At 45.2% G+C, this 22260-nt stretch overlaps 1 protein-coding gene across 1 annotated transcript; it reads right to left on the bottom strand.

Annotated features, from left to right (window-relative positions):
• Window positions 1-7439: 7439 nt before the first annotated feature.
• Window positions 7440-17241, bottom strand: LGALSL (galectin like). The gene is made up of 5 exons (XM_024208409.3): window positions 17138-17241; window positions 16372-16443; window positions 16162-16250; window positions 15558-15735; window positions 7440-13830 (listed from the first exon to the last, which is right to left on the bottom strand). The coding sequence occupies exons 1-5, from the start codon at window positions 17168-17170 to the stop codon at window positions 13687-13689; spliced, it is 516 nt and encodes a 171-aa protein (XP_024064177.1). The 5' UTR covers window positions 17171-17241; the 3' UTR covers window positions 7440-13686.
• Between the last annotated feature and the right edge of the window lie 5019 nt (window positions 17242-22260).

Below are 22260 nucleotides of genomic sequence, written 5' to 3'. Positions count from 1 at the left end.
AAAGGTGGCAAATTCAAAACTGATAAAATAAAATACTTTTTCACACAGTGCAGATTAGTTTCATTGCCACAAGATATCATCGTGCCGGAAGTGCAGCAGGATTCCAAAGTGAATTGGACTTTTATATGAAACAAGAATATCCAGAGTTATAACAGTAAATATATAAAACTCAGAAGTTCTGAATAGGATATAAACCCGCATGCTTCAGGGCAGAAACTAACCTCTAATTAATGGGGATTAGGAGAAAACCCACCCCCAGGGAAACTTATCCCATAACTGTCTACTCACTGCCTACCCCATCCTCTGAAGCAGCTGGTAGTGGCCACTGCCAGAAATGATATTGGATTAGTAGGACAAATGGCTGGATCCAACATAGCAACTCCTAGGTTCCTAAGATGGACTGAGATCGTCATCTCCTTTACTTCAGAGAGTAATGGCTTTCTGCTGAGTCTACTGACCCGTGGCCAGACCATGCAGCGGCTGAAGGAGATGCCAGGATGTAGAAATGGAAGATACAAAAGTGACAGTCTGACTCCTCACTCTAACGACTGCGGTTGCCTCAAGCATGTATCTCTTGTTACTCCTGCAAGTGTACCCAAGTATCTATGATTGCCCTTAATAGCTATTACCTTCCAGAGTTTGATGGCCAGCTGTGTAAGGAGGCTAACACATGGCCACCATTATTCTCCACCAACACCATGATGTACTTTTTAACGTGTTACAGTGCAAAACTGAGGAATGCCGGGAGCAGATTGGCAAGACTGCCTATGGGTCATCTCTTTGCTGTGGCAAGTAAGGGCCATTGGCTCCCACTTCTCTTCCATACTGGCCAGTGCAGGATCAGTGCAGTTTCAAACTGGAGACCTAGAGGTAACAGCTCTGTCCCCACCAATTGTCAAGCTTCTGAGCGATCCAGCGCCCCTCCGAATAGAACTGTTGGTGGTGATGCCCATGAATTCTTCCACTGGTGTTTTAATATGCGAGTACATGATCATCCAGTTGCTACAATTACATCGTGGGAATCTGTTTCTAAAAATATTGCAGTCTCTGCTACCCTCCTACAATAGCAAAAAAGAATGTGTCATGTTTCTTAGTTACCAGTGACATACAGGATGAAACTAATCAATACAGCTGTTAACATAAAAAGCAATAGTAATTGTAGCTGATTTTCCTTTTGCTTCAGCCTTAAAGAAACCCATCGTCATTTATCCTGCAGTATAACACCCTCACTCACACAATGAATTAAGATTCTCACATGCTTCCCTTTGCATATGCTGATTAGAATCCTGTTTGTCTTTTTGCCTGAGAGCATTTCTGAACAGCATAAAGTAATTAGTTTTATTGTGAGTCCCTAAACAAACTCATATTAGATCAGATTATCAACTGGTATGAATCGGTGTCCCTCCATTGAAATCAATGGAGCTATGCCAGTTTGTACCAGCTGAGGATCTAGCCAATCATTTTGTCTATGGGAATGTGTGTCTATGTTGGCCACATCATCTTCTGAAAGACAGGTGCAGCAAATTACTGCTTGTTCTTGGGACTGATTTTCCATGCTCTATCTTTAATTCTGTATTCTTTATATTGTATTTTAAAACGTGCTTCAGTAGTGGTATGCAAACACTTTTAACATAATGTCAAAACCTCTGTTTGCAAGGTTTTATCATTGTGTATTTATTTTTTCTAATTTTGCGGGGAGGGAGAAAAAGTGCCTTTGAAATGTTGTGGGTTTTTTTTCATTGTGGATTATTTTTGAATGAAAAAGAAGGTTCTGGTTGGCTCTATTTAGGTATGACATACACAAATATTTCATAATTTTGAATTGACATTTTCTTTTGAACAAAATTCAATTAGAATAAAAATATGTGGAATGTTAAATGTGTTTGATGTGAGAAAAGGCCATTTCATGACAAGAAACAAAAATGTGGGGTCACAAAATGGCCCAGAATTAAAGGACAAAATGTTTGCACCCAATGCCAGCATTTTTGCACAATTCTAATAATAAAATATGCATTTCAATACTATGGAACTTTAAGACTGAGTCTGTAGAGACCACACTGGCTGAGGGCCAACTTCTGCCACTTCTGTTCTTATTGTGAGCAGTGCTTTACTCCGCAAATGGTCTTCTTCATTTTAACAGAAGTACTTGCAGAGTATATTACTACTAAGTAGGAATAAGGGTGGAAGAATCTGGCCCTAAATATTTATCATCATAATGAACAGTGTTGTCTGGTGATTGGAGCCTGCATTCAGAGGTTCACTCAGTGATGGGTGTGCTAAAATATAGCTAGATAAATAGATCTATTCCCAGCTCTGTCACTGATGGCTGTGAAAGCCACATAGAACCTAATTCCTAAGTTTTCCTGACTGTAAAATGACACAATACAAATTAAATGATATTTTGTGAATTTTATTAAGGGTTTGCAAAGTGTTTTGAGATTCTTCTGTGAGAGGTGCTATGTAAGTGAACACCATATTCAGGTCTGAATGAAGTAGTAAGTGCCTCAGATGCTGTGTGTAGAAAAGAGACGGGTCTGTGTCTCCAAGTTGGGATCCAGATCCAGATCTGAACTCCTTTGGAGCCAGGATTTTTCATCCAGGTTTCTCTCTGGTGCAGATTATCTGTCACCATTCAGAAAAGTATGTGAAGGTGAGTGGTGATGAATGAAGAAAAGTCTCACATTTCTATTGATCCTTTCAGTACACTAATACATAGTCACTCCTGGGTTGGCTTTCTCTGACTGTGCATTTGTGTACACTGCTAAAAAACAAAACAAAACAAAACCCCACATAGCAATGAGTCTCAGAGCCTAGGTCTACGGCCTCAGGCTCACAGGGCTTGCACTCTGGTGCTAATAATAGTAGTGTAGACATTCCCACTCTGCCTCTGAAATCTGGCGAAGGGGGTAGGTCTCAAGGCCCAAGCTCCAGTGGAAATGGAAATATCTGCATTGCTACCACCGGAGCACGAGCCCCGCAAACCCAAAATCTGTATAGCTGGGCTATTGGTTACTCTGTGCAGCTCCTTGTGACTTTTTCGCCGTGCGTAGGGAGGTAAAAGGAGGCCTGTCTGCATCATCATCTATGCTACCTTTGTGTTTCTTTAATTCAAATACCTTATTTTCATCTCTAGTAAGTAATGAACCTGTTGGCTTTTTCAAAAATTCCTTTTTTACTATGGGTGAAATACCCTCATGGGCTCCAGTCTGTGGACTTTGAATAGGGTTCATGATGCATAAAGGCTGAGTAAATGGGAAGTTTCTCGGGGGGAGAGAGAATCCTCTATCCCAGGCTATGAATCAACCATGCAGCAGCTTTGCAGATGCTACTAAACTCGTCATGGATTATAATACTGTGGGCACTGGTTGTGCCCCATACATAGTGGCTTTTGGCCAATGGATCTGTGCAGTTACAGAGCTGCTGGGCATGTCTCTGAAATCTCCTGTACAATAACTCTGATCAGGTCCCTGCAAAACATTGTTTCCCTGGTACACAGGGGGTGTGGATCACCCAACAGGGGCTGATCTTGGCCCACACACCCACTTTCAGTACAGCAGAACCACTTCTGTTGTACTGCCTTTTGGATACTGTGCGCAAGAGGAGGGAACCAAGCAGGGTATGGCCCTATGTCATTGATACATTATCATCTAGTACTGAAGGCTTCTCTGTTCCACTTGAATTGCTGCAACCAAAAGGCGAAACTATTTAGCCTCACGGAAAGTTTTCTTTAATTAACCCAACCTTCATTCTGCTGGGGCAAGCCAATTCCTTCATGCCATATTCAAAATCCTGAGACGTCCCAAACCTTCACTGCTGCTCTATTTCAAAATCACCATTGGTCAGCCCAGGGAACAGGATGTCACATCAACACAGGGTCTTTAATTGGCCAGAAGGATCGTTGCTGCAACACACCTCCTCCTCAAGATCTTTAGTTGGCTGCAGGGGCATTTGTTGAGGTACACCCTCCTACTCAGAGTCTGGGGTGGCTGCCTCCACAGCATTCCCTGCCTGTGCCAACAAGCCCTGTCTGGAAATTGAACTCCTGCCTCCTACCTAAATCCCTGCATAAGAGGAAAATTTATAACCCTTCTGAGGATGTGTACATGAAATTTCAGAGCCAGATTTAGATGAGCGGTGAACAGATTTCATACTTTAAAAAATACCTGCCGCTGTATTTGCAGTAAGTAGCTGAATTAATGGTATTTCTGCATGTAAATCCCTCCACATGAATGGGCTTCAGATGCACTCCACCAAAACGTGGAATAACATAATCAATTTTCTAGATCAGTGGTTCTCAACCAGGGGTACATGTATCCCTGGGGGGACGCCATAGATCTTCCAGTAGGTACATCAACCCATCTACATATTTGCCTAGTTTTACAACAGGTGACATGAAAAGCACTAGTGAAGTCAGTACAAACTAAAATTTCATATAAGACTTGTTTATACTGCTCTATATATCAGCGGTTCTCAAACTGTGGGTGAGTTTGTTTTAATGGGGTTCACCAGGGCCAGCGTTAGACTTGCTGGGGCCCAGGGCAGAAAGCCGAAGTCTGAGCCCTGCCACGCGTGACTAAAGCCGAAGCCCGAATTTTTAAGTGAAGTGAAACTTGGGATATGCAACACAAATCAGATTCCTGAAAGGGGTACAGTAGTCTGGAAAGGTTGAGAACCACTGCTCTAAAGATGGGAGACTTTCCAAGGCTGAAGAGGGAGTTAGACACCCAACTATCATCGAGAATCATCGGAAGTTAGACATCTAATTCCCATTCCTACTTTTTGAAAATCTCCCCCTCCAGGCACTTATATCACACTCACTGCTGTGGTATTGGTTGGGGGCTGACGGCAGCCTTTGTACAATGTTTTTGCTGTGCCAAGATATTGGCATTCTCCAAATAGTGTGCTAAGACAGATACACATTTCTAAAATGTCTGTGCCTGAAGTGGGAGGTTTAGCATCTATACGCCACCTATCTGTATAATACAAACTGATCAGGAACAAATTTCTTAAGTGTAATTTATTCTGTACTTTTGCTGGAATAATCAATGCACAGGAACTGGCTGGCTACATATAATTTGATATACCTTTCAATTAAATGAGAGAGCTAAATGCAAAATCCAGCTCTCAGGGGCAGCATTTGAAACATATGCTGAAGAGCACTGTGGTTTACAGTCATACAAGATGGATATAATATGGCCAGTTTTCATCTACTGAAATTTTTGCTCCCCTTTCTTCAAGTGCTGAGGGCCCTTAATACAGCAGAGCTACTATAGTTCCACTGCACTGGTGTGAGGACGGTGGATATAGGGAGATGGCTCAGGAGGTTTGTACTGCCTATGAACTAGCAATCTGCAGGGGCTCTCTGTGTCCTGACAGGGCTGGAGAAAGGAAAGGTGAACCCACACCTATGCAGATCTACCAGCCAACTTTGCCACCCCCTCCCTGTCTTACAAATATGGGTGCAGCAGCCCCAGGGGCTAATGAAACCCTAAGTCTACAGTCTGCTCTGCACTCTGAAAGGGCTACTTTCCCTCCACTGCCAGCACACAGCTAATTTACTCAGGAAGTGCACTTGATCCACAGCGTGAGCCTTAGCATTTAAGGCCAGATCCAAAGCCCACCAGTCAAGGGAGAGATTCCCATGAGCTTCGGGCCCCAGCGGTAGAATAATTCAGTGCAGTACAAAATGTCAGGCCACCCTATGTGAGAGAAACTTATTTATTTTTTAACAAAAGCTAATTTGTGCACCAAGACTATTTGCCAGTGCCCCTTTCCCATGGTTTGCTGGGATTTCTTACTATACACATTCAGTTTAGAACAGTGGGGAAAAGATAGGGCCAGCTTCAAAGTGGGTGCAAGCCGGTAACCCCTTTGATGGCAATGACTTATGCCAGGTGTGAAATTGGTCCACAGCTCCAAAAAGGTCAGGAGAGGCAAATCATCTCCCAGTTCCAAAACCTCCTTTCCATGCCAAAATGTAACATTTTATTGGAAAAGGGTTACAATGGCTAAGTTTGAATGCAAATTCCCCAGCTCTTCAATGCTGTTTGGATCTGGGGTTTTGACTTGGACCCATTTCTACCTTTTACAGCACACAGTTTGCTATAGGGCCCAATCCTTCTCCCCTTGAAGTCAACTGGAGTTTTACCAATAACTTTAATAGTAACAGTATGAGACCTTCGGGCAGTGGTGAGCTGGAGGTGGTTCGCACGAACCGGTTGTTACATTTAGAAGCCGGTTTAGAACCGGTTGTCAAAGGGTGGGCAAACTCCGGCCCGCCTGAGCTCCCGGCTGGGGAGGCTCCCCCGGCCCCTCCCCCGCCTTCCCCCCTCTGGCAGAGCCCGGCACCAGCGCTCTGGACCGCTCCTGGGCAGCTCTGCAGCTCCTGCCGCTTTGAGCAGCATGGTAAGGGGGTGGGGCGATGAGCTCCAGCGGGCCACGCGGCATCCATACACACTGCCCTGAGCAGCATGGTAAGGGGGCTGGGCCGGGGCGAGGGGTTGGATAAGGGGCAGGGAGTGGTTGGAGGGGGCGGAGGTTCGGGGGGGGCAGTCAGGGGACGGAGAAGGCATGGGAGTTCTGGGGGTCTGTCGGGGTGGTAGTGGATGGGATCGGGGTAGTCTGGGGACAGGGAGCGGGGCGAGTTGGGTAGGGGGTGGGGCCGTGGGGGGCAGTTAGGGTGGGGGGTCTCGGGCTTATACTCACCGGGCGGCACTTAATACCCAGTTCCCTACCGGGTCGTCAGTAGGGAACCGGTTATTAACATTTTGGCAGCTCATCACTGCCTTCAGGCCTGATCTGGGCCCATTTAGGTCAATATGAAGACGCCTAATGGAGTTCAATGGGCACTGAAACAAGCTTTTAATCAGCATCATTCATGTCAAAAGCTGAAATAGTGTAGTGTTACTTTTCTGGCATAGACCCAGGGCTCGATCCTGCAGGCTTCACTCACAAAAGTAATCCTTATGCATGAACGTATTCCCACTGAAGTCCACAGGACTACATGCGTGAGTAAGGACTGCTCATTTGGGTGATGCTTTACAGACTCAGGCCCCTAAATCTTACAGCCAAACATCCATATAGAAAACCTGCTGTCCTGGCATTAAGAGCTGAGTCGTGCTCATCTTACATTGCTCGATGTCAATGGGAATTTTGCATGAGTAAGGCAAGTGGGATTTGCCCTTAAGAAGGTTACCTGACTGTCCAGGATGGTGCATTTGAACCGAAAAGTCTTTTCACCCAAGCAGCTATCAAAGCTGCATCTGGAGAAAGTCTCATTTCAAAAACCCACACTGCTGTTTTATTAGGGGAAGAATCTAGAAAATGTTTAGAGGATGACATTTGAAAGAAATAAAGAGGCTGTGTACTTAGAATAAACCATCCACATAAATGACACCACTAATTAACAGTTTCATGTTTTATTCTTATTAAAAGTTCATTATCAAATTGGCACAACACATAAAAATAGATTTGTGGTGAACAATACACATTATTATTGCCAGATCACCTCATGCAAACCTCTTTTTAAAATCAGAATGTAACTTACGTGAAGCTTTCCACTGCGCTCACCTCCAAACCAGTATTACTGCAGAACGGAAAGGCTGAGCTTTCTAATGGTTCTGTTCGAATACATACTGCAGGCAAGAAATATTCCCCTACTCATATTTCAAAGTAAATTTAGAAGAATAAAATATACTTATAAACTGATGCTCAAACTTTGTACGTTTCACGTCAGAATAATAGGACTGTGATGTAGAAGATAGAAATATCCTCATTCCTATAGACCTACTCCCACTGAAGTCAAAGAGAATTTTGTCATTGACGTCAAAAGGAGGGTGATACAGCTCTGTGCTAACAGACAGATCCAATAGGTCTAGCAACAGAAACTAGGGAAGATGTGTAGTAACGTGGGTGTCTTTATTTTGATGTTGCACACAGTTCTGATTATCATACAGCAGGCAATCCCTAGTTATACTAATTGTATTTTTCATACAAATCACACTGGTTGCTGGGAGGAGCTGAGAGGGTGTATCAAAGCAAGACAAAGTGTCTACAGCTAATTTTTTTTTCCATTTGGGTTGGCCCTAGTTATGAACGCAGATACAACTTTTCTAATTAATTGTGTAGCTGAGATCAGAATCTGGACCTTTTCCTTTAACACATTACACAAGCTACACAGCTCAATTTTCAAACACATCCCTGAAAAACAGTTTAACCAAACAGAAAAATATGCACCTCTCACCAAGGAGTAATCTTTACTTTTTCTGCAAAAAGCAGGGAATCCATTGCTAGAGTTCAGTTTAGCTTAAGAAATTAGAGTTTGAAATATTTGTTTGCACTCTTCAAAAAGCGGCGGGGGAGGGGATACCTAGATTCTGCCTTGGGACGTGTGTATGCAAATTGACCTATAGGGCCAAATCCTCAGCTGGTGTAATTGGTGAAGCTCCATTGAAGTCATGCCTACATATACCAGCTGAGGATCTAGTTCATATATTTTAAGGAGTTGAGCACAGGTATCCAAGGTCAAAATTTGGCCTGTAGTCACCATCAGCCTGATTCTGATGTCACTTACACTGGTGAAATACCATTGATTTCAGGAAAGTTCCTCTTGATTTCCACCTAGGTGAGAGCAGACTCAGGCCTCAGGGTGCTGCAGTTCTCTATATAGAAAAGTCAGTGTCACTGACCTAAGTGATCAAGGTACGGTGCATTGTGGGTCTGCTCCTGCAGCCATTTGGCACGTGGCGTTTCCATGGATTTTAATGGAAGGCCCATGCAGGGAGCAGCTACAGGCCCATGTCAGATGTACCATATGATTGTCAGCATTACAGACTACTGCAATAGAATGACTACCATGCTTTTTTCCCCTAAGTTATCTTCTTATTTACCCTCAGTCCCCGTTTCAAACAAGGAAACTAGGAATTTAAGTAAGGTCAGGTCTTCCAAACTTAAAATTCCAAAACTAGCCTCAGGGACATTTGCGCATGGGGGAGATGTAGGACTTACAGCATGTGGCAAACATACCTTCTCAGAAAACTCAGCTTCCCTCACTCTTGTATGCTTTGGTGGGCTGTGGGACAGAACTTGAACTCTGCCTTTGAGTTCACACTCCATTAGCATTTCAACACAGCGTGCTACCACTGTGCCACTAGAAAGCCAGTGTCATGTCTCCATTTCCTCCTTGCGCACAATTTTAAATAATGGAAGATGAAATCTCAACCCCGCTCCTACACATGAAGGGTAATCACCAAAATCTCTGGGCCTGCCTCTCCATTCGGTTGCACCAGCTTCGCTGATCTCAGTGGCGTTACAACGGCCTCAAACTGGCATAGCGGAATGGTGAATCAGGCGCTCGCTCATGTCACACGCCGTACATTCAAAACAGCCCTCAAGCAAGACGTTTGCTTCAAGCAGACTTTACACTGAATTGGTTTAGTGACACTGCATATTTTTTACAAGCGGGACATGGAAACGAGAGGCAATTCAACATCTCACACATAATTTGGAGGTTCACTTACACAACGTGAGACTATTTAGTATAAAATGTTCTTCTAGTTTAGTGCAAATATCTTTAACTGTGACATAGAAACGCAAGAAGACATACTGTAACATTTTACACAGCTTAGCCAAGAAAAAGCATTTCCGTAAAGTATTTTCAGAGAAACACTATCTCTACATAATGCTGAAGTATTTCAAGGCTGTTTCTGAGTAGACAACATTCTTGGATTTAAAAAACAGTAATGAAATCAGGTTGTGTTTTATCACTGCCAATTCCAAACGTAACAGTGTGGATTTTAAAGCTATACTAGTTAAGAGGATAGCATCTACTCCTATTGGTATTTAATCACATGGGGCTTTATTCATTCAACATTAGGTTCCTCTCATCATAACAACTGATGGCACTAGGCGGAAATTTACAAAATACATTACAGCGAAATGTTTCTCTAGTAGCTTATTAACCTGCTCACCCCAAGTGGGTCAGCTCAGCACCCAAGAGCTCCTATTGAGAACAATACAAGCTGCTGGCAGTGGAACTCTTTGGAAAACTTCCCATTGGGAGGTGCTGAGTCTTTCTGAGAGTCAGACCCACAGAGGCTGAATGCTAGATCACCCAGCACATCAATGGACTAATACTAAAGGTAGGGTTAAACAAAACTCCCAGAGCTGAATACTCCCCAAATTCCAGGGAAACTTGAATCCAGACCCAAGCTTTGCAGCATAATCCCATCTCTAATTAATACTCTGCATTTTCCTATCAAATCACATAAGGGCCTGGTGATGGGTTTGGTTCTAAAGCTTACTGAATAGAAACATGTAGGGCCTGATTCTTGTCGGACTTATACCACACATCAATTAGTTAAGAGTTGCTCCTCAACGGAGTTAGCTGGTATAAAGCCAGTGTCCAGGAAATCAGAATCTGGCCCTTACTTACATGCCATCTTGATTCTTTATAGCCTGGAACTGCTCAATGGCAAAAAATGAAAAGGCTTCCAAGAATCTACTGAAGAGACGAATGGGCATGGAAGCTGTAACTAGGACTTTCTGCAGGTTTCCTCAGCATCCAAGGCTGCAGATCTTTATGTTAAGCTAAGTCCAAACATACTATAAATGTGTTTATGATCTTCCCTCTCTCTGGGCCTGCTTCTAAACTCATACCAGTGTAAATCAGGAGGCTAGCCATTGAAGTCAATGGAATTATACTAGGCAAGACTGGAATCAGGCCCTATAAGCCTTTTCCTGGGACAGAAAAGTATTGTGTTGTAAAGAGGGACTTGAATGCAGTGGAGAGCCATAAAACAGTAGCTTATAAGGGACTGGTATAGCACTAAGAGCCATATAAGGGTGGGAGAATTGGATGGGCCACATCATGGGGTCTGCTGATCCACACAGAGCACCTGTCAGGGACATGTGCTTAAAGTTCACCTTTGCACTCTCTGGTCCTGCTGCTGGTCTGTACAGGGCTAGTGCTGGGTTAGAGCAGTCTGGGGGCTGCTATAACTTATACCAGCTGCAAACAGTCCCAAGGGGCAGAAAATGCAGTCAGAGATCAGCTTAGCATAGTGATAGCCCAGCCAAGCCTCTTGTCCCCAGCTATACAAACAGTGGGGACAGGAAGTGGCATAAGAGCACCTACACTGGGTCTGTGCTATCAGAGGATTGTTCTTTCTCTGGCGATAGCCTTCTTGGGCCAGTTACATGAGCATTATGACTGGATTCTGCTGGTGATATGGCACAAAGAAGTAGCACCTCACCCAAGAGCCTGCCCCTAAATGTTCAAGACTGAGAAAATGCTGGACCAGTTGGCTACTAATGTATCTTCTACCTGCATCTGCCTTGCAACTGTAAACAGTTTCAACGCTGGAGAATAATCCAGAGGTTTCATGTAAAAGCTTCTTTTCCTAAGATTTTATTTTTAAGACTATATTTTTGTATTGAAACACGGCCAGCATTCTTAACACATTTGAAAATGACACAGTCATTTCATTACTTACGTATCATGTAAAATTGATAAAAACAAAGCAAGACAGGAACATTTCATATCAAGAATCAACCTGCGGTACAAACAGAGTCCAATTTACATATAAAGTCACACACCAGAAAAATCACCTGAAAATAACATTTAGGCTCTGGTTTAAATGGTGGGGGGGACGGGGAAGGGAGAAATCACAGAAATTCAAAGATAAGGCTAAAACTCCATCTTTAATTTGCACTGTATGGCTAGGGGCCCAATCCTGATCTCACTTGCCTCAGCAAAACTCCACAGACTTTAATCGAGTTACTTTTCATTTATATTAGTGTAAGTGAGATACGAATCAGGCCTCTATGTTTTTAGCTCATATGGAGCCTCATCCAAAGGCCACTGAAGTCAACAGAAGGACTCCCACTGATTTTAATAAGCTTTGGATCAGGGCCATAGTTGGAATTGTAGCTCACTGTCTAAGGCTTCCTGATTCAGGGCCAGATTAGCTCAAAGTGAGGGCAAAATGAACTGACAATTGGTGTTCTATCCTTAACTCTGGATGTTTCAAGTTTTGGTTGGCTTAAACCAGATCTTTTTCATACATTTAACATAGTTCAGAGATTATTCTTCCTTTTTTTCTTTTTTTTTTATGTTGTGCTACAAAAAAAGGCTTCAAAATACATGTCTTAAAAAGTCCCTATAATACATTTTTATAAATTGTCTAAATAAATGTTTATTTCACGGACTAGAATATCTCAAAAAGACTTGTTGTAGTCCATTGTGTACATCCAAAGAAAAGTGTATGAAGTCCTAAAGAAACTATGAAAAGTTACTGTGTTCATTCATAGTGTCGAGCAGTTACAGTGTTTAGAGAGCTATACCTATTATTTAAAAAGCTTTGGAAAAGCTATTCATGTGCAGTAGCTGATTTTCAAGTGCTAATAACTTGGCTGTCCACACACTATTTTAAATTTTAATACCAAAGACCAAATTCTGCCCTTCTATGCGAGCAGAGAATTTCCCACTTACCCCCAAAAGGCTAGTGCCCATAATGAACTGATGAGAACAGAATTAAATTCTGCAGGATAAGTTTCAAAAAGCACAACTAAACCTACAAACCTTCTATATAAGATTTTTTTTTTAAAATCGCTTTAGCTCAGACTTAACATTTACAGCAAAGTTATAAAGTCCTGAAAAACAGTCTATAGTGAATACATGAGCAGACCCCCTACCTTTCTGGGTCTAGAACGTAACCGATCGTTCAGCAAGACACCTGTAGTGCTTCAATAATGATATGTCAAGTTTACCCAAAGAATCTAAGACATTTGTACATTCAAAATACTTATACTTTGTTGTTCTTAATTGTCAGTAAAATCGTTCAGTTTTACTAAGAATACATACAGAGATGAGTATAAATAAATAAACTACGGGTAAGCGTCAAAAACTGTATTAACGTTCCATTGTGCAAAAACTTGTAACAATCTACATTCTATACAAATACCCTGACTAAAATATACAAGCCAAATCCTGAAGCCCTTACTCAGTTTTTGCACAGTTCGTGGGCCAACTCTTCCGCTGGCATAAATCAGCCTAATTCCACTGAAATTAATGGAACTATGCTGATTAATATCAGTTGAGGATCTGCCCCTTTCTTCAGCAAAACTCATAGAAATCAATGAGAATTGTGCTCAACTGAAGGACAAAGTTTTTGATCATGAGTCATGATCCACTGAAGTCAATGGGAGTTTTGCCATTGATTAAAATGGAGACAGGATCAGGCCCTGGATAAGGATGTCAGCATTTGGCCCTGTGCTGTGCTACACTAATCCACTTCAGTGCAGAAACTATTTGCAAAAAAAATGTTTTTGTTTAATCGCTGATCAATAGCTGGCTTTAGCACTTGTTTCAGAAATCGCCTTTCTCTGAGAAGGTTAATAGCTGCTGCAACTTATGACAAGACTATAAATCTTTCTGAATCCATTCTAATTTGATTATCCTGCACGGAGGGGCTAGTCTGTTTGAAGAAAAATGGCTCAGTGTCTATAAATCAACAGCTTTCTTCAGTAGGATAAATATCAGTTCAATTCATCAACATATTCTTTACTGCACACAGGAAAGAAACAGTGAAGCTTGCCTATGATAGTTGTGTCCAAACGCAGCTGTCACTGATCTTCCAGATAGAAGATGGCACCTGAGCCAGTTTGGAATCTACAGTTTTCACTAGGTCAGCCAAGTTTAGTAAGACGAAGATCTCCATTTATCTTTATTGTGTCAATTGCTGACAGTGTTTCAATACGATGGTAAAAATCAAAAAGCTGATGTCCATCCACAAATACTCTAAAACGTGGGTGCTCACAAAGTATTTCAACCTGTAAAAAATAAAAATGATGAACCAGGTTCACAGTGTAACTGGAGTGCTTCATTTCCCAGGGCACAAATGTCACTCAATTATTCTTTACATGATAACTGTTGGCCATTTTATTAGTGAAGTACCATGTACCAGTGAGGGCATCGTGGCCAAATTCTGCCTTCCATTACTCTCATAGATCTGGAGTTACTTCACAGAGATCCTTGAGGTTACTCTAGATGTACACTAGTGCAGTCAGAAGCATATTGGATCCCAGTCCTATTGTTCTGCACACAAAAGTTCCACTGAGGTCAGTGGGAGTTCCCAGTTTGGAATAATGGCAAAAACAGGCCCCATATGCTAAGTAACATGTAATTACAGAGGGATAGATCATGCCTCCAAGGTCACGTGTGGATTTCTACTCCCTCCTGTGCAGAATAAGAAGGGTAGTTGCTTCCACAGCACTGCCCCTCCCTTCAAAGGACTCTCTGGGTGTTGAAATTCATGACGGGAAGAAATTAGGGACTGGTTAAGCTGGAGCAGGTAGAGGATGGTACCACACTGGGTGTGCCTGGGGTCAGGGAAGGATGCACATCATCTCCTCCTACTGCCCTATGGAGACACCTTGAAAAAGTGATGTAGCCTAGTGCTGTATCATCTGTTCTGCACAGCATTGTCCATGATGACTACTCACATTTAAGGGAATCCCTAATCTAGCTGCAGTCAGAGGGAGTCACTGGTAACGAAGCTCCATCAGAGCCATATTGCCAGGAAACAGGGATGTGAGATTGCTGGGGGCACAGAGTGGGTCCATATGATCCTGGCCATCACAGATCCCTGGAGATCCTCGAGATATGGTCTAATCATGATTTTTAAAGGTTAATAGGAGCAAACAACACACCCTCAGGCTTTCTACGGCCTTGTGCAAAATCAGACAGGCAGTGCCTGAAGCATGCTTCCATAGCCTACCCTGTGTGGAAGACTGTTAGCTTTTGGGATTGGAGGAGGATTATCTTGGGGCAGGATGGTTTAGGAGGATTTGTTATGGGGGTCAGATAGGCTTTATTACTAGGGAGAGGGGGGAGGCTTTTTCTGGGTTAGCTGCATGGAGAAAGCAGCCTGCCTGCCTTTCTTCTCCGTGCACTTTGAGGTTGCTGAGAACAAGGCCCTGTGCAGAGGCACCCTTTGTTGGCTATGATTAACGAAGATGTCTTCATATAATCATAAAAATTAGAGATGGGAAAGTATATTAGGTCAATCCAGTCCATCTCCCTGCCAGTGCAAGATTGTTCCGTAGATATCAGTTTCAAACTGCTACATCTTTACATTGTATAAGATTTGTTTAACTCCAGGGTACAGAATTACTAATGATATATATATATTTTTTAATCTATTAACACAATGGGCCAAAATCAACCCTGGAGTAACTCCACTGGGGACAAACAAACAGTTACACCAAGGCTGAATAAAGCCCTCTTTAACTATAAAAATTACAAACACTATGTCCACTATGATTTTATAGCCTATATGGGAAAATTTTCTAGAGCTGCAAATATGAGCATATGCATGAATACACACAACTGCTGATCAATACTTTAATGCCTTTAGGTCTCTTAGTTGTTACCGCAACAGAAGAAATTCTTGGATCTTAATGTGATTTCTGAACATGCACACAAAAATGTGCTGCACTATCACATCAAGTAACACCTTGTCAAATATGATGTATATTCTTCTGCTGGTGGTACTCACCCTAAATGGCTGGTCTGGAATAAATGGAAAGTAAGGAATTGATGATTGTTCTTCGCCCCGTTCGCCAGATACACAAGAGTTTCTGAGGAACTGTTTGTCTGTAAATACAGCTTTCAGTTCAATGGCTACATCCGCAGGAGGATCTTCTGATTCCCCACATGTCAGACTGATGTCAAAGCTGAAATAGGAATAAAACTGCTCTCACTTGGCAAGAAAGAAGCAAACAAATCCAAAATGCAGCACGCCTGATTTCTAAGCTTATTCAACAAGCAAATCTGAACTGGTAATGGGAAACTGCTAGTCCCCAAAGTTGAGAAAGGGACCAAGACACAATATACTCTCTGCTCTTATATTAAATTGTGTCCTCCTTTAAAATGTTGGGAAACAATGATCCTTTTAAGAAATGCCCCCTCTATGGGTCAAAGGAGAAATCAGCACTCTATAATCTCTGATAAAAATAGCTGTCTTCAGAAATGATGCATGTTTTCGGGCAAATTCTTGTCATGGGAACGTAGTACTTTCTTGGAGCTCTTCGTTGGGAAAATGCAGACAGGACTGGAGCAGCCCTGCCAACCAGAAGCAAGCTCTGCCTCTGTGTTATTACCTCTCGGGATTGAGATCCACCATGCCCATAACTAAGATCTTCTTTCCTGGCCTCATTCCTCCTTTGATGTGTCCACAAAATGGGACAATCTGGAAAAGAACAGCAGGGAATCAGAGGGAGGAACCCCCAAGCTGGAAACAGACTGGGCCAAATCCAGACCACAAGCACAATTATAGGAAAGGGAGGGGTAGCAAGTCAAAAATCATTTACCAGCCGTGGAAAATACACATCTGCTTGCACTGGGGATCCCAAGGAGTTGTTTAAATGCCCGTCCTCTATTTTCTAAAGACAAAACGAACACACACTGAGACAGAGAAACCACCGCTCCTTCTGTGCATTTATTACCGAGCCTGCCTGCGATTAGGACGGTCTGCAGCAAATAACAGCTTGGGGAGGTCTCTCTGCAGCTTGGCAATTTAATTTCAAGTCACCTCCTCGATATGGTCCATATTCCGAACTCCTTTGCAAAACAAAGGGTGTTTCCTGCTCTCCGAGGGGGCTTCTCTTAACGTCCCGGGAAGTGTTCAGGCTCAAATTCAAAAGCCAGATGTCGAGCCCAGGCAATATTTAGCTATGCACATAGTCTGTCCCCCGACCCCACCAATGTCCAAGCTGCATGCAGGAGCATTCACAGACACACCAAGATCTTCCACCTGGCGGGGGAGGGGGGAGATCCACAGCAGGGGATGGGTTGCCTCCCCCCATTCAGCACTCCAGCCCAGCCACCGCATCCTCCCTGACCATCACACACCCATAACCCGCAGCCAGCCGGGCCGATTCACGGGAGGGGGGGTTGCTGCACCAGCCCTGGCTCTGCTGCAGCCGCTGGTGCCGCGAACAGGTATGCTGGAGACGCGGCGGCCGGTGCCCGGAGCGGCGCTAGACGCCCAGCGGCTGTCCCAGGGGTGGGCGCTCTGCATGGCCCCAGGAGCAGGGCCGTGCCCCCCCCGCAACAGGCAGGAAACGGGCCACTTACCAGCGCGTCCCTCTTCGCCACGGATCCCGCCATCTTGTTGAATCGGTGCAGTTGTGAAGGCGCAGGCGGCCGGTGCGGGGCTGGATCAGCTGGGGCGGGAAGGGGGGAGGGAGCGGGACGCGCTGCTCCGCGCAGCCGGAGCTGACCCGGCCGGGAGAGGGGGCGGGGGCTCGGCGCTGGACCCGGAGCCAGGCGCTCCTGCGAAGCCCGCCGGCTCGCGTGCACCCAGACAGGCTGGTGCCGCCGCAGTGGTGGCAGCAGCGAAGGCTGCGCCGCCTCGCCAGGCAGGCGGCATATAAAGCCCTGCCCCGGCCGTGGGCAGCCCGGGGCAGGGGCCGGGTGGGGACTCGGCGAGGTTGTTGCAGCGTGTTCCACTTGCAGCTCCTTTGACGCGGAGCGGAGGGGAGGGGGCCGGGCGGCAGCGCCGCTAGCTGGGAAGGCGAGGCGAGCAGCTGAGAGCCAACGCCAGGCTCCGGGGGTCGGCGCTTCACAGGCCTCCTGCCTAGGACGAGGGCCCCATGGAGAAGGGGCGCTTGGTTCAGCGCCTTGGGAAGAGAGGGGCCTGGATTTCACACGCTCCAGCGGTCAGGGATGGGGGCATTATGTTGGGCTCCGCCCCCCAACATCTCCTTTGTCACCTGAGCGTCTCCCAAACCAAGACCCCGAATCTAAACCCCCTCCACCTCTCAGCCTGGGGTTGGACCAGACGTTTGCAAATAGCCCCTGTGTTTATAATGGGCCAAATCAAAAGCCCAGACCCAAATGCCCCTCAAGCTTTGGGATCTTGGAAGCTGGGATTCAGATGTTGTGGCTTCGGTCGTCGCCCCTAAGATCTCTGCTCCTTCCTGCTGGAGACACAGCTCTGCTTCCATCATATTCCCCGCTGCCAAGAGTTCTCTGCTCCAAAGGGACTCCAAGAGCCGGCTTTACATTTGCTAGAGCCCAAGCTTACAGAGAAGGGTGAACCGAGTCATGAGTTGGCCCCTTTCTGGTTCCCCTAGCACAGGGGTGGGCAAACTTTTTGGCCCGAGGGCCACATCTGGATATAGAAATCGTATGGCGGGCCATGAATGCTCATGATATTGGGGTGCGGGAGTGTAGACTCTGGGGTGGGGATGAGGGGTTTGGGGTGTAGGAGGGTGCTCCAGGCCGAGACTGAGGGGTTTGGAGGGCAGGAGGGGGCTCAGGGCTGGGGGAGGGGGTTGGGATGCAGGAGGGGATGAGGGCTGTGGCTGGGGGTGCAGGCTCTGGGGTGGGGCTGGGGATGAGGGGTTTGGGGTGCAGGAGGGTGCTCCGGGCTGGGATCAGGGGGTTTGGAGGCTGGGAGGGGGATCAGGGCTGGGGTAAGGGATTGGGGTGCGGGGAGAAGCTCAGGGGTGCAGACTCCAGGAGGCGCTTACTTCAAGCGGCTCCCGGAAGCAGCGGCATCTCCCCCCTTCGGCTCCTATGCAGAAGCGCAGCTAGGTGGCTCTGCTGCGCACTGCCCCGTCCGCAGTCGCTGCCCCTGCAGCTCCCATTGGCTGCGGTTCCCGGCCAATGGGAGCTGCAGGGGCAGCGCATGGGGCGGGGGCAGTGTGCGGAGCAGAGCCCCCTGGCTGTCCCCCTACACGTAGGAGCTAGAAGGGGGACATGCCATTGCTTCTGGGAGCCGCGCGGAGCGGCCCACAACCCTGCTCCCCGGCTTGAACGCTGGAGCGGGGCAAACCCCAGACCCTGCTCCCCAGTGGGAGCTTGAGGGCTGGATTAAAATGGCCAGTGGGCCAGATCCAGCCCGCGGGCCATAGTTTGCCCACCCCTGCCCTAGCAGAAGAGGTTCTGGTGAGTGACCAGCTGTTCTGTCTCTGTCTGCTCATGCTGCTGAAGGAGGAGATAGGCTCTGTGCCTGGTTGTAGAGCTTTGAAGACAGCAAGACCCCAAGTGCTTGTACTTAGAGCTGGGCCCTGAATCAGCTCCCAAGGTGTCAGGGCAGGGGGATTTGAAGATGAGGTTTCTGAAAATCAGGAGCAGTTGAGCTGGAGAGCTGTTCATTTTGTTTGAACAGTTTGATTCATTTTATTTTTAAATTGTTGCCTTCACAATTGAGTGGCTTGGGGTGGGGAAAGAAAGGAGGTCATGGAGTCATCAGACACTGCTAATGGTCCCACTCCCTGTCCAGGGGCAGAACCCTGGACCTCTAGATATCTGTTTCTGCAGAGAGGGATATTGTAATGGAGGTGACAGACACCCCCCTGCCTTTTTTACCGTCCCACATTTTTGCACCAATCTTGCTTCCATGGAAGTCAGAGTTTAAGCCATTGACTTTAGTGGGAGCAGGAACTGGTTTTGACACTGCTACAGGTAAGTACATTAGGCCTTTTTCTGATACAGATTTATGTTTATTTTGTTTACTTTTATTTTCTTTTATACTGATTTTTTGGGGGTGGTTCTACTTGATTCAGAATTATTGTGAGATCCACTGTGCCTATGTAAAGGTGCATCCCTGAAAAACAAATGTCTATTGCTACATTTATTTACATTTTATTTACAGTCCATGGCTTTAAGTAATTTCATATATTAAGGGCCTGATCTTTCAGGTCTTACTGAGGGAAAACTCTCATTGAATGGTAATGAGATCTGCAGCATCAGGCTCTCAGTATGTATTTGATGCTACAAGGTATTAGGTAATATACTAATCTCTTGCCCATGTCATATATCAAGTGTTTTGAATTCTTCCCTACAAACATTCTAATGACATAAGCTAATTGAGTGAATCAATAGGGTGTTTATTGCTCATTACAGAGGCCCAAAACCTGGCTAACACCTACTCACATGGAGAGTTCTTGCTTACAGAAGGTGGTGCAATAGGGAATTCTAGCTCCACAAAATAAAATCTCTTGAAGCCATTCTGCTCTCAGTTACACTAGTACAAATCTGCTGAAGTCAAGGAGACCTTAATGATGCTGCACCCGTGTGAATGAGAGAATTACAAAGCCACCTCTGACTAAGGAAATCACAGCTCTTAGTGCCTTCTGACTATTACAATTCACTATATTTATCATAGAATGATTGATTTTCTATTTGTGACAATGTGGTAACCGCATTATTCATGAGCTCAGTGTTCTACTGAGATTTAAAGAGCCCCCTGCCCCCACTGCTAGGATTTGGTGACATGAATGTGGACAGATGAACATGATTTCTGCAGGGACCATAATGAGCAGCGTGGTATTGCGGACTGAGCATGGGACTTTTTCCTGTTCTATTCAGGTTCTTATGCCACTCCCATTATCATGGTCTCAGAGTGCCTGACTTGGGGTCAGGAGACCTGACTTCTGATTCTAGCTGTGCTGTGTGGCCTTGGGCAAATCACTTCACTTCTCTATGCCTCAGCTTTCCCATCTGTAAAACTGGGTTGATAGCACTTACCTCCCTCTCCTCCTCACAAAGGTGTTATTAAGATTAATTAGTTGCAGTTTGCGAAGTGCTGAGTGAGTGTGTAGTTGTACTATTATCTGGGTTTTAGATACCATAATGATAGGCACCTACAAAATAAAGTGGCTGGATAATAATATTCACTCTGTCTAAATCTTCATTCACATAAGGATATCAAGAGTCTATTGGGAACAAGCGAATGTTGTGAAAATATTAAATTATTGGACCAAAATTTTCAATTATGGCTGATGATTTGGGGGTGCTTTCCTTTCTGAATGCCCAGTTTCAGACATCTTGGGTTTGATTTTCAGACATCCTTAGCACCTGCAGTCAACAGCAGGCACTCAGCACTCCTGAACTTCATACTCACGGTTTCCCAAGTGGGCACAAATTGGGGTAAAGAATCAGGAAGTCATAACGGGCCAAATCTCAGTGCGGGAGCAAATCTGGGCCGGTTTGTTCAGCTATGGGCATCCACCGCTTGGAAAAACACTTTCCCCAAATCATGTTAGGAAATTGAACTCGTAAACAGTTCAGTAACATGGTGCCATCATATATTAAAAATTATTGGCTTTGTGGTAAGTTTAGTGCATTTGAATAATCACAAGATAATCACAAAGAGGATTTTCTAAGTGGGAGGTAGTTTTATGGTTTTGTCAGTCCATCTATGACGCCAGTCTGTGCTCTCAGTTATGCAGATGCAGCCACACTGACTCCATAAGGGTTTGTACCAGTCTAACTAAGAGCAGAATTTGCTCTGAGGGTTTTAATTTTGTTTAACGGAGCAGGGACTCGTATTCAGCAATACACTGTGCATGAGGAGCTCTTCTGTGAAATATTTCACCCCCTTCCATCTTGCTCCCAGTGTTGAGGAAGCCCCCGCCCCCCCGTTGTAGAGGGAGACCCTTTAAAAAAGATTCGAGGTAGCTGACTTAAAATCATATAGGCAAATCCTTCAGGCCAAATGTTGAAAGGGGTCAGCTCTAGCAGGAAGCGTGGTCATTATTACAACTTTAAAAAAAAATTAAACTAAATCTTTCATTGCTGTATAATTAAATAATAAAAACGTGGCCCTTCTAGCTTCTTTGCGCTACATTTGTTTTGGCTTGTTTACAGAAGCTAGTATAAATGTCGCATTTGTTCTCTCGGGCCTGGAAGGATTTGGTTTAAACAACGTGCACTGTGAGGTGGTAATGAAGGAGCAAATTCCTTACGTTTTTAGGGTGGAAGGAAAGGACACGACAGTCTGTGCCTTTTGCTTTCTGTTCTCCTCCCCTACACAGGGGCCCATGCGAACTTTGAAAGGCATGCTTCATGCTACAACAGGGCCAGCGTGGGACTGTGCCAGATGAGGGAGCCACACAAAAACCTCACCCCCTTCCGCTGCTGGGGGAAGGTTCGCCCCTGTTCCTTCCTCTGGGGAGCAAGACACCAGAGGGAGCAGGGAGGAGGCAGGATTCTGGCTTAGCCTCACCCTCTACACCAGTCTTTGTAGCTGGCACAGCAGAGGAGCTATATGCTCCAGGCTTGTGATCCGTTGCGCACGCAAAGAAGTCCTACAGTCGAGCGTGGTTGCTCGAGAAATAACCTCTCTGCCGCTCATTCTGGAATCATGTAGCTCCCCCTCTACGCAGGGCTGTGGTGTAGATGCTGCAATCGAGCTCACAATGTTCTTCAGTAAAGAACTCTGAGCCAAGGCTGCTCCCCTTACGTGA

Source organism: Terrapene carolina, unplaced genomic scaffold (assembly GCF_002925995.2).
Source record: "Terrapene carolina triunguis isolate 2854851 unplaced genomic scaffold, T_m_triunguis-2.0 Scaffold132, whole genome shotgun sequence".
Lineage (NCBI taxonomy): Eukaryota > Metazoa > Chordata > Testudines > Emydidae > Terrapene > Terrapene triunguis.
Note: the sequence above shows the minus strand (reverse complement) of the source record. Positions and strands in the feature narration are given on the sequence as shown.